At 47.5% G+C, this 18022-nt stretch overlaps 1 protein-coding gene across 1 annotated transcript in view; it reads right to left on the bottom strand.

Annotated features, from left to right (window-relative positions):
• Positions 1-13030, bottom strand: part of B4GALNT3 (beta-1,4-N-acetyl-galactosaminyltransferase 3) — a 66960-nt gene extending 53930 nt beyond the window's left edge. The window contains exon 1 of the mRNA XM_062616579.1: positions 12605-13030. Within this exon, the coding sequence (XP_062472563.1) occupies positions 12605-12743 (139 nt within the window). The 5' untranslated portion in view covers positions 12744-13030. The remainder of the gene's footprint in view (positions 1-12604) is intronic.
• Between the last annotated feature and the right edge of the window lie 4992 nt (positions 13031-18022).

Raw genomic sequence — 18022 nt, 5'->3', positions numbered from 1 at the left:
AAGAAAGACAGAAATGGAGCCCTGAGATTATGAAAGGAGCAGCGGTAGCATGAAACTCATCAAATTCAGAGTTTCAGGATTAAATGCTACCCAACCATGGACCATAGGACTACACACCAAACATCTTTTCATTGACTTTCCACTGTACCTAGAGAAAAGGGACTTTACATCCTTTGTAAATAAAGAGGGACATGTGAAAAACCCTGACCATATTTGCAAATCCTTTTTCTACAGTAACAACTGGCCAAGTGCTCAGCGCTTGCCAGACACCCACGATAAAACAGGCAACCACACGCTGCAAATCAAGCAGAGCACCTGCAGTACAGAGCACAATGCTCTACACAGGGAAATCAGATGTCTTCACAGACACTGACTGCAGTAGAAAGGCACTAATTTTCAAGGCACCAAATGCCCTTGTGATACCAAATACGTTCCTAACCATCTCAGTGGAGCTGCTTATGGTCCCCACCAGCTTCTGTAATTATTATCCCTGCATTTTCCTCCACCCCTTTCAAAACTTAGAGTCAGTGGTTTACTCTGTACCCTCTGAGTCCTTTCTACATCTCTTTTTGATCTCTGCATCCAAGACTATCAGTTCCATCCTCTCTGCTCCACTGAAATCCCAAGTATTTGCTTCTGATTTAGCCTTCAGTTCTTTCTCCTTAAGTCTTTTCCTAAGGAAAGTTAATGGCCCCTTAACGTTCTAGTGGCTTGTTTTCTGATCACTTCAGCACTCATCTCACTATGCCCTATTTTTGGCCACTTCATACTTCTGTTAAGTAATCCCTATCATCCTCATTTCCAATGCTGCCTCTTCTCTCACCCTGTCTTTCATTTGTCTTTTTTTCTCTACTTCTGCATGAGCTGCAAAACTTGCTGAAATATTTCTTTCCCTCTTTGACGTGCCTATGTCAGATATCTAATTCAAACACAGAGTTACAAGAAAAAGGATTAAGTTTAGGGAAAACCCAACTTATCGTGCCATTTGGGAAGCACAGGGTTTTGGACAAAGCACTCAAGAAAGAGAGCACTGGAAGACCCAGAGTTAATTGGCAAAGCAATTACAATTTGCAAGGCAAAGGAAATCGGCTGCATGGCCGGAGCTGATGGAATGCAGACAGTGATTAGACAGTACAGACAAACTGAAATAATACTAGCCAGACTGAGGCAGGGGACAATGGGAGTTCAGAGAGGGAGTGCATCCCTCCTTGTCCCACCAGCACACATGAAAGACCCTCTTCCCACTGCAGCAAGTGGTGTGAGTCAGTGAGATGCATCTGGAAATGCCTCGTAAGACATGCAAGGAACAGCAGCATGTTCAGAGGAATCACAAGTGCTGCGCATGACTATGGGTCAGCTTTAGCATAGACTCATAGAATAGTTTGGGCTGGAAGGGACCTTCAGAGGTCATCTAGTCCAACCTGCTGCAATAAGCAGGAGTAGATCAGGTTGCTCAGAACCACATCCAGCCTGGCCTTGAATGTCTCCAGGGTTGGGGCACCCACCACCTCTCTGGGCAACCTGTGCCAGTATTTTACCACCCTCATTGTAAAGAATTTTTTCCTCACATCCAGCCTGAATCTCCCCTCTTTTAGTTTAAAACCATCACCCCTCATCCTGTCGCAACAGCCCCTGCTAAAAAGTATCTCCCAATCTTTCTTATAGATCCCTTTCAAGAACTGAAAGGCCACAATAAGGTTTTGCCAGAGTCTTCTCCAGCTGAACAACCCCAACTGTCTCAGCCTTTCCTCACAGAAGAGGTGCTCTCGCCCCCTGAGCAGCTTTGTGCCCTCCTCCGGACCCTCTCCAACAGGTCCACAACTTTCCTGTATTGAGGACTCCAGAGCTGGATGCAGTACTGCAGGTGAGGTCTCACCAGAGCAGAGCACAGGGGCAGGATCACCTCCCTTGTCCTGCTGGCCACGCTTCCTTGGATGCAGCCCAAGACATGATTGGCCTTCTGGGCTGCAAGTGCACACTGCTGGCTCATGTCCGATCTTTCATCTGCCAGTACTCCCAAGTCCTTCTACTCATGGGTACTCTGAATCTCTTCACCCCTCAGCCTGTGTTGATACCAGGGTTTGCTCTGACCCAGGTGCAGGACCTTGAACCTGGCCTTGTTGAACTTCATGAGGTTTGCATGGACCTACTTCTCAAGCTTGCCCAAGTCCCTCTGGATTGCACTCCATCCCTCAGGACTTCTTCAAAGTAACAGCAGAGAGGAAGATGAGTGTTCAGAGAGGGAGGGGAAAAGAACATGAAAGGCAGAGGCATTTATTAGCAATGGACTAAGTGCAGGTGAGCGGCAACAGAGAAGCTGCCAATGGGTGAAAAGGCACAGGCAGGAAAAGCAAATTAATCCAGGCTGAATGCTGGTGTCTTAACCCCACGACTAGTGAGCAATACAGACAAGTAAGCGCCCGTGATCAGCTACAGCCAGTAACCGCAGGCAAAAGGAAAACACAGGTTACTAAGGTTAAAGTTTGTCAAGCCCTCGTCTCACAAAACACGCCCAATTCCCTGAAGAGGCAGGACACCAAAACACCAGAGACAGAATTAGAATACATCTATCCAAGGATAAATGAGCTCCCAACATAGCACAACCTGGAACAGTACAACTGTCCTTCAACTCGCACACCTTACAAAGCTCTTCCTGTCCTCAGGAAGTGGCTGCAAAAGAGCTGGATCGGAAACATCCCCAGGAACTGGTGGTGGAGCTGGAGCAGCCAAGGCTCCTGGGCACAAAGAGGTGATGAAACAACCCCTGCCTTGCTCCTCCTCACACAAAACTGACTGCTTAGGCCCTGAAGAATTCAACACCTTTATAAAGAGGGTTTTGTCCCTGCCTGTGAGGGGTTAGGAGAACAAGGGTTGATACCAAATCACTTCCGGTGCTTGCATCGGGTGGTAGAGACAAACCAAGCATCAACTTGACAAAACCTTTTTACACAGACCACCATTTGGGCTGTGTTTGGCACTGAAACGCTTTCTAGGACCAATATGAATTTAGATCCATGCAGGTGTTTACTTCAGGCAGGGGGACAGTCCTAGAGGATCATCACTCAAGGCTTGGGAAAAGCTAGACCTGCTGGGTTGAAGCAAGAGAGGTCTACATAACCAGTGTAGTGAAAATTACAAGCTACGAGGTGAAGCAGCTGGAAGCAGTAATGCTGAGGCTCCTGTTAGGATGCGGGTCTCAAAATCAGCAGGAAGAGACACAACAATTCTTGGAGTAGTGAATTGTATGAGAGAAATTATAAATGCTCAAAAAATGTCCTTCAGATCTAAAGCACCCTGCAAGCACAGGGCTTGAGTTTCAGCAGAGAAACTGAGAAAGAAATGATGCAGGCTTAGTGTTTTGAGAATAAACAATAATTCAGTGATCCACAGCCGATATATCAGCTGGTTTTGCTGTACAAGCCTGCTTTGCAAACTGAATATAAGCCTAAGGAAGAGATGGTGATTGCGCACAGCAGCGTTACACCATTCCTTGTCTCACAGACTCATAGAATGGCCTGGGTGGGAAGGGACCTTTAAAAATCACCTAGTCCAACCCCCTGCCATGGACAGGGGCACCTCACACTAGACCAGGTTGCTCCAAACCCTGTCCAGCCTGGCCTTGAGCACTGCCGGGGATGAGGCAGCCACAGCTTCTATGGGCAACCTGTGCCAGTGCCTCACCACCCTCATGACCAGAGGCAGTTCCCTCAGTCTGTCCTTGTGGGGACTGCCCTACACCTCCCTCCCCTTACGTGCCCTAGGTTCCAACCCTCTCTTCATCCTGTGCCTGGGCTTGCCTGCAGGAGATGATGACCACAGGGCTCCAGGAGGGTAAGGGCTCCTCAGTGATAATTCCCCCCAACCCAGCTCCCTGCAAGAAACTCATTTCCCCACGCTCAACACTGGCTGTGAAGGGATGAAGCATCCAAACATCCCACCAACAGGAAAAGGAGGCACAGACAGCCTGCATAAGACATACCAGCATTCCTCAGTGTCACTGTTGATTGCCAAGTGTTGCATGGGCCTTTCTTTCCTTTCCCAATTGGAAAGGTGTAGAGGTTCCATCTCTTCTGCATGGAGCCCCAATAGAGGCGGTTGGGTAGAGCCTGGCATCCCTGGGGCTGCTGTGGTGGCACAACACAAAGAGTCTGTTGGAAGCCAGCAAGGGAGATCTGTGGGGCCTGCAGATGGCAGGGTTTCTTTCCACTCCAAGGTTCACCTTTGCTCTATTCTCTAGTTTTAAGGACAAACTTTCTCACTGCTTTCCTCTCCTCTCCCCCCAGTAATAAAGAGACAACATAGGACCTGGGAAAGACTTTAATAACGTGTTCTTTCTTAACACCTTGGCTTAGGTGCTATTTTGAATTTCTAAGTAGATGCAACTACTCTCTCCCATGGGTAGGAGAGTACAGACTGTGTCATGACTGCTGTTCACAAAACTCCCTCTGAAATAGACATGCGTTTATGTTTTCAAGACATAGCAATCCCATAATGAGACTTGTTATATTTACTCCTTATGTTAGGCAGGCCATTTATTTTCAAGGTGCCCCTCTGGAAATTACAGTTCAGTCAGGTTGTACAGGAAATCTTGATTTCGGCAGATTCCTGGTTTATTTTGCATTTTTGATTGAAAACAAATAAAACCCTCCCAGCTGGCCTGCTTACAACAAAACATGGACTGTGGCAGCTGATGCTGGGTGAGCTGCCACAGCAGGTAATTGAGGCTATTAGTACAGGGTGGTCTGGACAGGCTATTCTCAGCCAGCTGTGGACTTGGTTCTGCAGCTGAGATGGGGTTAACAGCACCCAGACATGACTACTGCAAATTTACAGAAAATAACATTACAAAACATAAATAAAGCTAATTTAGGAAGTGAAGTATTTACGAGAAGGGCTGGAGATATCGTAACCAGGCTTAAATGAACAGCAGCACTGAGGAAGCTGTCAGGGTTGCCAACACCAAATATACGGGCCAAGTCAAACAGCCCACGCTAATGACATGGAAATAAGTGGCCTCTTGAAGCAAGGCAGAAACAGATTTATTTAGAATGGCAGGAAAAAATACATGTATCATTAATGTAAATCATCCACACTTCAGCAGAGCTCTACTAGGCAGTTCTGCAGCCTAGGAGGTGATGATGCAGATCAGATACTTTTACTGGTTAATGGACTACAATAATATCTGACAATAAACTACTGTTTAGTGTGCATGAATGTACACAACTTCAGTGAAACACAGGCCTGCTTATAAGCCCACTAGTTCCTAAGACAATGAAGGGGGCTAGCGGAAAAGAAAGACAGAAGATAAATCATTCCTGTTATAGAAGGCCCCATAGTCAAGTCTTTGATTCGTATGCAGTGCTTTTACATTATTGGGTAGCACTGGCTGTCAATTGCTCATATTTGGCTCAACTGGAAAAACACCTCCAAGAATATTTAGACTGTCTGAAATCAACATCAAGGTCACCGAGATGGAAACCAGGAAGCAAGAAAACCCCTGTGGATGATGTAAAGGCCTGAGACTTACCATTTGCATCTCTGATGGAAAACAGTGACACAGAAAAGCAGGAATAGAACAAGATAGAATACTTTAGCCACCTAAGGGTATCAGGTAGACTTACAAAGTAAAGTAATAGGTGATAGCTTTTCCAGCTTCTAGAAACAAGGGGGATAAGAAGCCACATTGACCTATTTTTCCTCAAAAAAACCTCAAATTAGAAATATTCACAGAATGCTGGAATAACTGAGCCTTAGGAGATTATAAAATCAAAATTAGTGACCTTTTGCACTGATGCGCAAGACAACCCAACAATCTTTGGATAGCCTGAAATAATCCAACATCCTCAAACTGGTTGAATATCATTATTATGCGTAGGTGAGCAAAATTCTTTATTATGTCAACACAAATTATTGTTCTGAGATGTTTTTGGAGAAGAAAGTTGATTTACATTGCGCCAGACCATCTTAGCATCTCAAAGTGTAGGGGACTCTCTCCAGGTGGGGAATATTAAAGCCTTTGTGCTTCGGCAAGGGAGAGTCTCAGGGAAACATAAGCACAGAGGAGCTCTGGTCAAGATCCTAGTGCATTTTGGTTTGGCTGATTACACACACAGACTATGAATTTCTATCATGAAAAGCATAAGTGACTAAGTACCAGGTTCACATCTGTTTCCACCCAAGGCTTTACAGGGATCTTTCTTAAATCTCACACCACATCTAAATAAGACAGCTTATTTCCTTTTCTGGAAAGCCCTTCTCAGCTGTTACTACTGCAAGCCTGAAAAAAGCAACTGGACTGGGAAGTGATTCGAAAAGGGAACATCAAAGCATAGCTAGAACAAATAGGAAAGGAAACTCAAAGCATAACAAAATATATAACCCCATCAGTTCTTGGTACTATCATTGTAAGCACTGGTGAAAGAACCCCATCATCACTGCCATGACCTACAAAGCAACATCTCTCCCCAGGAAAACATCCTGCCTTCTGCCATATTGCAGATGTCAGTAATTCCAAGCTGCCAGATGAAAGGCAACGTCCATTATCTCTCCCAGCACCGCTCTTCCTTAACATCTGCCTGAACTTGCAGGCAAGAGAAGGCAGAGCCTTCACGTTACTACACCATATGCAGAAACACACCTCCAGAAGACAATAGTGTTCCTCTGCCAACCCCACAGCAGGGAGGAAGGAGATGCACAGGAGGGCACTGCTCCATGAGATTCAAGTGATCCTAATCCAGTCTGACTCAAGACAGGAAGGTGTGGTGCAGGAATACATCCTGTGTTGGCACAGCACCACACAAGTCTGTCACAGGTAACGTGTATATAAATGCGTGTTGCAAGAGTTTATTTATAATGATAATGTGTGATCTTTGCAAATGATTTGGGAGCCAGAAAAAGTATGGGCCAAGTTCCAAGAAAACGAACACTTGCAACTCCTAACTCAGTGCTGCTCCACAAAAAAAGTTACTTAGTGCCAAATCCCTACCTCACTTCATGCCAAGAGGTGAAAAAAGCCAGGTTCACAGACTACCTGTAGCACTTGCCCCAGCAGCAGGGAAAGGATACACTCACCCAGGACAAGTATGGCACAGCCAGCATGAGGTCCAGGCACCTCCTGGCTACGGTGTCAATGAACCTCATTGCATCCAAATTGCTCTCAGGGGTTTCCCCGCTAAGTCAGCAATAGCGGTCTGTGCTGTGAACATGGGCCTGGGGATACCAACTTACTTCACATGCACCATTGCAAAGCAAGATGTGCCAGCACTTCTCATCATCCTCCAGCGAGACTGAACTGCCCACCTGGACGTGAAAACTCTGCGGCACTGCAGTGCCCATCCTTCTCCTCACAGCTATAGCAGCCCACCATGTGCTGTGGGGAGCAGTGTTGCTTGGCATGGGGAGCTGCAGATGAAGGTCTCACTAGTGTCTCTAAAAGCACAGCAATATTATACTCACGCTGCATGGCACAGATGTTACCCTGCTTCCCACACTTGTCTTCAGTCAGGAAGAGGTGCTTTGTGGGTGATACCTAGTTTAACTGGGTTAACAGTTTCCACAGAGAAGAAATAGATACTTCAGCCACCACTGGAAAGCCACAGGGTCCAATCTCTCCCTATGGGCACGGAGTAACCTTTGGTGCAATTAGCTATGCAAAGGAGCGATACTCTGCATGTAGAGGCAAGTCACCTTGTGTGTGTGTGATTGCCAAAGTCAGCCTGTGTGCATGTGAATGAACCTGCATTATGTAGGTGTGCTCACCCCGATGCATAGCTGCTTCTGAAGGTGCCTGGGGAAGGAGGCTAGAGAAGGAAGCTGATGCATTAAATTAAACGAGCAACTTCAGCTTTCTGCCAGCTGTTTTTCTCATACAAACACAAGCACCTGCCCATTCACACCAACACTTGGGTCAGTTTTAAAGCCATTTGTAGTGCTGCTTTGTAGTGGCCTGGATTCCCGAATATCAGAGAGCTCACCATGGTGGGATTGGGGTAAGAAACCAGTTTTCTGAGGAAGGAAAGGGACACTAAAGATGTACATACTGGGGAGGTAGAGGCCTTGCCATAAGGACTTTTTTAGTTGCACATCTATGATCTCTGGTTTCTTCCAAACACCTCCCTTTTCTCACTTCAGAGAGTGGGACTGCACACTGCTGAGTTAGAAAAGCAGCAGGCTGAGACACCAGAAACGAGACAGAACCACTCATCACAACCCAAGATAGGAAGATAACATACTCCCAGTGTTATTTACACACAACAATAAAAAGTGGAAGAACAGGGGTAGGTTGAAGCAGACAGGGGAGGCAGGTTGAAGAAGGGCCCCTGATCCCTTGCTCCTGCAAGCTGCACCTCCAGCAATCTAATCTAACGCTGCACACCCTGCTTGTGCCTGGCTGAGTGTGGTGCTCCCACCTGCCATAAAGGAAACTGGTGCAAGTGATTCAGCCTCCAAAGACACCATGGTCCTTACAGCAAAAAAAGGCAGAGTCTGCACAGCAACGGCTGGGAATGACCTCACCTCCAAGTTTCTTCAAGGACTGGGGTTTGCTTTTACTGTGTTGACACAGGCCTTAAAGCAAAGGGGGACCGCTGTACATCCTCCTTGCCTGCAAGCACAGCTCACTGATGCCAGCCTTGTTCCCTCAGCCATACCTTTCTGCATGGGTGGGCAAGATGAGGCACTTTTGGGCACAGAGGAGAAAAGCAGAAGTAGCGGGAGGAGGTTCCCTGACCCACCAGCCTTTCCATCCAAGCAGACCATGGCAGCAGCTCCGGGAGCAGGCAGTGCCTGGGGGTGGGGGTCTTTCCTGGAGATCTGTCCCTGCCATTGCCTCTTCTAGCCGTGCTGCCAAGCCAACAGCTTTAGGCAGTAAAGGCAGGGTGCAGGACGTGCTCACCAGACCTGGCTGTTCTGTGCTTTACTGGCATTATCTCCCTCTCCAACACCTCATTCACTCTTCAAATGGGAAAGGTTCCCTGTCTCCAGCATTCATTTGCAGGAGCAAAGTGTGCTGTGTAGCAGTTACTAAAGATGAGAAAAACATTTCTACTGGAGACCCCACTGCACAGAGGTTAGCGCCTGTCAGCAGCAGGAGTAAACAGGCTGCCTCCAGCTCCTTGGGTGTCTTGGCAGGGAGGCAGTGTCCTGCCCGTTACAGCTTGTTTTGGATGACAACAGGCCACATTTCATGTGAGGAGAGTTGTGCCCATCTTCAGTTCGTATCAGCCTGCTTGTTTTTCTTCGCTCAGCTGTAAACACGTCAAAGATCCCTATAAATGCCTATTGGGCCGCAAGTCAGACAAATATGCTTAATTAAAGAGAACAAGGCAAGCCCCACAAGAACTGGAACAGGAACACCCATAAGAGACACAGTCCTGCCAGCAAGGCTCCCTGGGAAGAGTATGTAAGGAATACCTTGATGCAGTCACATCACAAGAAAAAATGTAACTTGTTTTCTTTTTGCCAGCCCAACTGCTCACTTCAGCATCACCTTCAAAGGAAAGCTGTCACTTGTGAGAGCCCATACTATTATCTGGCCCTGTCCAGCCCATCCCAACCATTCCCAGTGGCTAGAAAAAGGCCCAGACCACTTAAGCACATGCGAATCCCAACACGTGGTATACCTAGCATGAATTCTGCACCTCAGGCTGCTCCCTCAACCTTTGACTTCAATGTTATAGCAAAATGAGCTTCACACCCATAGACTTCCCCAGTGTATGGTGATGCAGCACCACGGAAACCAATGGGTACCAACAGTTACAGCATATTCTCCTAGGCCGCTTATTCTCTTTCATTCAAACTTACTTATATGCTTAACTTTGTTCCATAGCAGAGGTGCACATACATCAAGGGAAGACAGTCAAGGCCCCAAGTTTTAAGCATCGCTTACTCAAAATCCCATACCCTGGCCACCTGACATTTGGTTCCTCTGCCACACACTGATCTGGTGAGGGAAGAGGAGCAGAAAGCTGGGGAGCATCCATTATGCCTCAAGACTTGCTCTAAAGCACTGGTCCAGGAGCAGGGGTGGCATGGGGGCATCACAGTGCTTGTGCTTCATCCCATTGAGTGGCTGAGAGGAAAGTGAGTACTTTCTGTGCCTCCCTAAGCCTTCCAAGAGGAGGGCTCATGTCTCTGGAAAAAGAAAACATACTTGGCTTTCCATACCCAGGCTGTTCTACAAAGAGCTTTTAGGGAGGCAAGAAGAAATTGTGTTACGGACATAGGAGATGGAAACCGTGATCTCCTGTAGATCTCCCATGCCCAGCAGCTATTCAGCTTCTGACCACAATGGATGGAGCCTCTTCACCTTTTGCCCAGAAAAATTACCCAATAAATAGGTGCTGTGTTTTGTCAAGACTAACTGCTGAGGCTGTTGCATCAGGTACATCAAGGTGGTAGCTCTTGGCTGGTTCCAGGTGTGACTCACCCTATGGTTCCCACTTGGGACATGCAGCAGAAAACAGTGCAGAAATGAGAGGGGGAAAGTATTAATTGCTCAGGGAGTCACTCCCTCCTGCACCATCTCCCTGAGATCTCTGGAAAGAGTCACCACGTGGAGTCAGAAACACAGCTGCCCCAGTCTCCAGGGAAGAAAACATGACTTAGTGTTAACAGCCAAAGGAAAACAAACACTATTTGTCTTTCACTCCAACTTCTGATTTCTCTTAAAACAAAACAGGCTCTTAGAGGTACTCGGGCAAGAAGAAGGGTGGAGAGGGTCAAAGATTAACCTTCCTCCTGTTGGCAGGCTCCAGGATACTGGCCAGAAGGACAGGAAAACATGATGCTGAGTGCCCAGAGTGCCCTTAGAGCCTCAGCTCTCTGGGCACGCTGCTCTCCCTTCGTGATGCTGCAGAGCTGCCTGCCAGAGGGTTTCACGCTCCCACTCTCTCCAGCAGCATTTAAATGTTTTCCACATGCAATGAGCAGCAACGTCACTGGTGGATTTGGGGGAATCTGGACTCTTACATAGTTGAACTTTAATATAATGTAATTATTTTCCTCGTGTTCTGTTTTAGTTGGTAGTGACCGTAGTCATGTCACTGTTTCCAGTTTCAGTCTTAAAGCAGGATGACTTTTATAACAGAGATGTAAAAACAACCCCATCTAAAACCAAAGAGGAAGAACTCAATTCATAAGAAAAGTCATCTGCTCCTGCACATCTCTTCTGTCCTCATGCTCTCTGCCTGTTTTTCTCTCATCTCCTCTCTCTCCCTTTGCATTGCTGGCAGTGAAAGGTCAGCTGGATGTCTCCAAACACCTGACTCAGCCCCTCATATCTCCGTATAACCACTGTTTAGAATACCTCCATGTGGTTTGGTTTCTTCCTTTGATGCACCACACAAGTCCACTACATATCTCTACAGCCTTCTCTAAGTATCTCCAGGTGGTACTGGTAAAGTGGCGTTCACTAAGAAGTTTGCATGAAAGGTGTAATGGCAAGTAGAGTCATGATGCAACCCATCTTCTCATGTCCCAGCTAATTCCACCAGGCACAAAAAGTGGATTATAACTAGAGGATTTATCCTAGCCAAAGAAATCAGATCTCTTACGCTGCTGGAACAATAAACCTGGTTTTAGCCATAACAGCACATATAATACAGAACAAATGGATAAGCTGAAGTACTGTAATGGACTTTGTGGGAGTAAATGTTCATGGAGCAACTTGCACAACCAGGGTCTAAAGCTTTATGACTGAAACCAAGCTGGACTCATGGCACTAAGAATCAGGGGGCTTATAATGTGTAATGAAGGGACCAAGATACAGAAAAGCATTAACAGTTAAATGGTTGTGTGTATCTGACAAACTATTATAAAATTAGACTGGCACCAAGCACTGATATTTAAAAACAGCAGCAACAACATCATGGGCTTTTACAAAACTTTGGGCCATTCAAAACTTTCCTGTAAATGAAAAATAGAAGAGAAGCATAAACCCCCGCATGACACGCATAGAAATAACTGGCTTCCTCTACTTCGCGGAAAAAAAAAAAGCAGCTAACTGATGGTGCACTTAGCACCATCCCTGCTGTGCTCCTTGAAGTCTGCACGGAATGAACTCGTTACTAGGCGAGCGGTGCACATCTCCAGGGTATGCATTCCCTCCTCGTTTGCATACACTTCTTCTCTCACCAAAGCCGTATTCAAAGCATCTCTGCTGCCTTCCAGGTTTGCACTAGAGCACCAAGGACCAGAGGCACTCAAAGCCGTGACTCCGGGCACAACAGTTTCAGCAAGGTCACGTTTTGACAGGTCTCTTGACAGAGCGGAGGGCGAGACCCCAGCGGCCAAAGGCACAGAAGTGAAACCCCCTAACACTCATCCCCTTCCCGAGGAACAAAACCCACCTCCGTCCCCGACGGCTCCCCAGGAAGCGGCTCTCCGCCGGCCAGCACCGCTCGGCCGCTCACTGCTGCGGCCGGCGGCGCTCCCCTCCTCGCCCCTCGCCGGCCTGGGACCGGGGCACCGCTCCAGGCTCCCGAGCGGACGGAGCGCCGGGGGGAGCCCAGGGCCGCGCCGGGCTGCGAGGGACAGAACGCGACGGGACGGCCCCCGCCCTGCCTTCCCCTCCCCGCCTCCCCCGGCGCCCCGCAGGGTAACTCACTGCGGTCCGGGAGAGCCCCGCCGCTGCCGCTCGCCGCCACCAGCTCCAGGTAAACGGCCCAGAGCCCCAGAGCCAGCGCGGCCAGGGCCAGCAGCACCCGGCGCCGCCGCCGCAGCCGCGCCAGCAGCCGGCCCCGCATGGCGCTGCTTAGAGCGCCCGACCCCCGCCGCCCCGGGGCATGCTCCCGCCACCGCACGGGCACCGCAAGGCGCTGCCGCGGACCCCTTCCCCCGCGGGGCGGGCCCAGGTGCGGGGCGGTGCCGCGCCCCCGCGGGGGCAGCTCCCGGCCGCGCTCTGCCACCGCCTCCCGCACCTGCCTCCGCCCCGCGGGGGCCGAGCCCAGGCTCCGGGGCTGCCCCGGCACCGATCCCCACTCCGGCCGCTCTAGGGGCTGGCGGGCGCTGCGACGGGAGCTGGAGCGGGAGACGCAGCCGTCCCTGAGCGCGCTGCGGGGCCCGCGCTGCCACAGATCTCCGCTCCTGCCGTAGGCGACAGGAAAGCGGCTTCTGTGGCGGAGGAGGCAAGCGCGCTCTCCCGGCTCCAAGTCCTCCTCAAAGCCGGTTTTCGTAGCGCTGGGAGCGTTGGTGGATCCCTCGGGTGAGAGGACGGGTGATGGTAACTCCTGTGCACAGAGGGAAGGAAGGATGAGAGCGGGGCGATTCAAATTCACACGGTGACACACAGCTGAATCTAAGTGTTTTCACCTGGTGCAACAAGTGTGTTTGCTTCAAAGTGCTCTGTTCGGTCAGGAGGAAAAGGTCACATGAAGCCTCCAAATGTGCTTTCAGATGCAGCTGGCTAGATGTGATGTTACACTGTTCAGACCCAGCAGAGAGAATGTTGGAGACCGCCATAAAGACCAGGATGCTCCTTGAGTGTGCTTACGGTATCCATTCCGTATCTCAATCACACTTTCAAAGTGACTCTCCCAGCCCTCCATGCTGATGGAGGGTTCACATCGTCAAGCCCTCTCAGAGGAGGCAGGCTGGATTCCTCCTGGGTGAAAGAAAACTGGATGATGCTGCCTAGGATACAGGATTGCATCCACCTGGGGAGCTGATCCAGAGCAACAGTCTCTTCCCAAACATGCATGGTGCATGGCACCAAGCACTTCCCTTCATAGCAAAGGGCTTTAGGAAAGGTGCCAGAGGCCTTGTGAATGGCATGGTGGGCCACAGTGGAGTGGCACAAGCCCCAGCAGGGACAGGCTAGCATTGGCAGGGTGCTGGCATCCTAAGTGGTACATGGCCAGGGGCAGAAGCTGCACCTGCAGTCCCTGGCGTGAACTGCCAAATACTGTGTTCACAGTGCTCTAGAACCCCTGGGATTACCTGTCACACATGGGGAGGGAGAGACAGACAATAGGCTTCCTTTTTCTGGACATCTCACAAAGGTTTCAGATCCATCTCCCTACAAACTTTGTGTTGGGAAGACTTTTCTTACTTTGTAAAAGTGCATTTGGAGAACGTTATAACTTCACTGTGGAGGTGTAAAGACATGATGTTTCTCAAGAGTGGAACAAATCCCACAGCAGAGGAGGCTGGAGAGTAACTCTGCCCTTGGGCTGTGGAGGGACAAAGTCCTTTCTGCAGCTTTCCGGGATGCAACACTTGCATTCCTCCTTCTTGGAGCTGCAGGTGGCACCAACCCATGCTTGAATCATGGGGCTACTTCCTCTGGTGCAAACAGAAAAGAATGACAATACCCAGCCAACACTGGCATCCATATGGCTAAAAACTTGAAGGCCAGTGGAGTGTTGGTTTGGGTCTTTTTCCAGCATGAGAGAAATAAACCAAGATTTTCACATTTGTTAAAAGAAAAAGGGGGGTTAAAATGCTAGGAAAATGTGTAATAAATACAGATCTAAGTGAAGCTTCATTTGCCATTTCAAGAATGAGAATTGAAATGATGTATTGTTAGTGGGAAGTCATCTGCATTTTTTAATGGACAACCTTAAGTTTGCAAAATGACAACTGCACTTTGTGGAAACTGTTGCACATTAAAATAAGTAAGCACATTTTTCTTTGTAAACATGGCACTAAAATAGGGGGAAGGGGAGAGTGAAATTGTAGGCTAACAGGTAGTAATGTTGTCTTGTAAAGGAACATCTTTTTCCTGATAGATCTGTGCTATGATGAAGTTATAAAAAAGCTGTTGTCTCTGGAGAAAAAGCTTGAGAAAGTGTGGCATGTTAATATCTCTCTCATGATATAGTTACAGTAGAACAATATTAAGGAACAAAACTGATCTGGATGTGTAATAAATAGTGAAAGGAGGAATCTGAATAGCCTTACACTGTAAAATAACTTATTTTGGACCACTTACTCACTGTAGAAAGCACTAATGCCCAGAAGTAAGATTATCACTTACAGCACTGTTTTAAAAACCTCAAAGATAAATGCTTTTACCCCAATTCTTGTATTCCCAGTTTTTCAAGTGCCTCACCACACGAGCGCGTGCCCAGACTTCCACATCTCTCATCTCTCTGGGTGCAATGCGGCAGGAGCTGGAAACTATGGCTTGTAATAATAATCCCATATGCTGGAGTCAGCCCCCTCAGGGAGGGGGGCAGGAAGGGAGCCGGAAGCAGGCGGTGGAGAAGCCTGGCCTGTGTCACATTCCACTGACCCAGCTAGGGAGCCGGCAGTGCTGATGGCCCTGACGGACCACCCCGGAACACTGGGCAGAGGGCTTCTTCCTTCAGGATGCACCTCTCCTGGCCTACCCCAAATACCTGCTTCAAAGAAAGTGACGATTTGCCCCATGAGCCAACTGGAGTAATCTGTGCTTTATTTGGGTTGTTTATTTTCTGTTTTGGTTATTTTTCCTCGTGATAAAAGCAGCCTTTGGTATGAGCACAGCACTTTAGGACGAGCATCTCCTGTTCCTTCCAGCTCCCCTCTCTAGCTAGGCCTCTGTGCATCCCTGATTCTTCTTGTTACGCTTTTGCTTCTAGTTATCTAACAACTGTTTCTCTGTTTTGTAAATTACTTTTAGCTCTGTGCCAACATCCTTTCTCTGTAGGCTCCCCAAAGGTTCAATTATCTGCCACTTGCTCCTTCCCTTCTTTCTTCTTGTGTAATTTTCCTTTTAACACTAATTACCAGCTCTACACCAAAGGCACCCAACTGTCCCCCGCGTCCACCAGCCCGGCAGCTCCACACCCCTCTCCTTGACCTCAGCTATGCTCTGAAGCACAAACAATGACTTCAACTGAACACTCATCATCCAAACAGCTCCAAGACAGAAGTGTTTCTAAGAGGAAGAGCCAGTCTCTGAAGACACAGCTCCCTATTATTTCCCCTTCTGGCTCCTCAGGAATGGGCAGGGCTCTAAAAGGGGTTATTGGGGGAGCTCTCCCAGAAAAACCCTGTCAGCACTGACATCTAACATGGCAGTAAAGAGATCAGTACAGATCCACAATTAACAGGCTACGAGCAGAAGGACCTTCTTGCCCAGTTAGGCTGTACTGACATAATGTGTTTTGCTAACACACTAATCAGCAATGTGGTTTCTACTAATACAGTTACTCCACCAACATCATGCGAACTGGCCTGATTGGGGGTTTGAGGTTTCCTCTGGCTTTTGCTGCTCACAAAGCTACACTCCCTTCATTAAGGCCCTGGATGACATCATCATGCTTATGCCCCCCAATGTACCTGCATGGTGGGAAGCCTCACTCATGATTCTCTACTTTCACTGCTTAACTCCATAGAGTATTAAACCTCAGCTGTCCAGATAAAATGGCATTGACATGGCTGTCTTTCCTTTCCAGCTGTAAAGAGGACATGCGTTTACACAAACCCCATCCAGCACCTCTAGAAGCATCTTCTTTTTGCAGGTCCTGCCCCACAAACTGCCCTGAATTGCCAAATTCTCACTATCAAGAGCACTTCCAGAAAAAGACCTTTTATATACTTAGAGCTGAAAGACTTTCAAAATACATTTCAGGGTTTAAACATTGACCATAATGAAATATCTACATATTTGATCCTTTTGGAAATACATGTTTTCTAAACTGACTGAAGTTTTGCCTAAATTTCCTCCTTCCCCCATCATTAAAAGTACCAGCACTTGTTCACTTGTTTGGTTTTTTTTAAGTGCCTGTGCTCATCATCCTTATGTTTCAAGAAGTTCCAAAGATGTGCCACAATCATTTTATCAGGGCGACTACAGAACACAACATGGTGCGGTTCTCCCTGTGATGACACTGAGCAGAATTCAATCTGCCCAAGCTAGTCCCAAAGAGGAAAACTCTGTTTTACCGGGTTGTTTAGAAGTGACTTTACCCTGAGATAAATGTTTAGTGTGACATAAAGGCCATTTAGCCTCTGAATCAATACAGGAGAACATCCCAGACATTCTTCACCACGGTAAATTGAGAGCTTTTTTGTTATTCAAAACAAACATATTCCAACAACGAAACCCTTCATGCCTGCATAGTTAATAACTGTCTTGCTTTAACATTGATACACTTCTGTGTTGGAACCCTCTCTGGGTTTTCAGAATAGAACCAAATAATCCGTATTTACACACATCATCTGTCCACAATGCAACAGCATTACAATTCTCAAAACAGGAAATGTAGTTAGTATGAATAGTCAGCCCTGTTGAGCCATTTATAAAGCTGTATTTTTGGAGCTTATGTGAAGAGCAACCACTCCAGCTCACATCCAAAGCTGCCCTTTCTGTAAACTATTCATTTGGTGCTACAAGGGAAACACCAAAAGTCCATCCCACTCTTCTCAAATACTTCAGTCGTAGAAGAAACGTTTCCTGCTGGTGGGTTAAACGCCAGTTACCTCTGACAGCCTGGTTTCAGACAAAGTCCTATACTTCTGATGCAACGTAAGAATCAGAACAAACTTTGTTCTTTGTGCCTAGACCCTATGAAAAACAGCAGCCAAAAGGAATCATCACAGCTTTCACCTCTCATGCTTTTTATGCTGTATCCAAGTATATTTCGGTACATAATCCCAGTCCAAGCACTAGAAAGTGTGTTTACGTATGTCTACATCTAGACTTGCAAATTTAAGAAGTAACTGTTTTGGGATTAAAGGGGATAGATATTTCTTACAAATCAAAATAACTTAGAAATATAAAGGCAAAATATCATAGAAAAAAAGACAGAAATATCAAAGAATTACTTCCTGGCATACACCCAGAGCCATTCCAATTCCAGAATATCAAGCTGCCCAGAGTCCATCCATACTGGTAAAACATCTGTGTTTATGCATCAATACTATTACTCACGTAAGCAATTTAAGTACAGCCATGGCATACAAGTACATACAGTGCTACTATTTGGCTTTAGTCCAACAGCTATCAGAACTATGGCTACTGTTAACCTGCTTTTCAAAGCACACGGTGTCAATTAATTTAGGAATTACTGCAAGGTGTGGTATAGGAAGATCATGA

This window comes from Pezoporus occidentalis, unplaced genomic scaffold (assembly GCF_034315485.1).
Source record: "Pezoporus occidentalis ecotype Australia unplaced genomic scaffold, CSIRO_AGI_Poc_V1 ctg19, whole genome shotgun sequence".
NCBI lineage: Eukaryota > Metazoa > Chordata > Aves > Psittaciformes > Psittacidae > Pezoporus > Pezoporus occidentalis.
The sequence above is the reverse complement of the archived record's forward strand: the minus strand, read 5'-3'. Positions and strand labels throughout refer to the sequence as shown.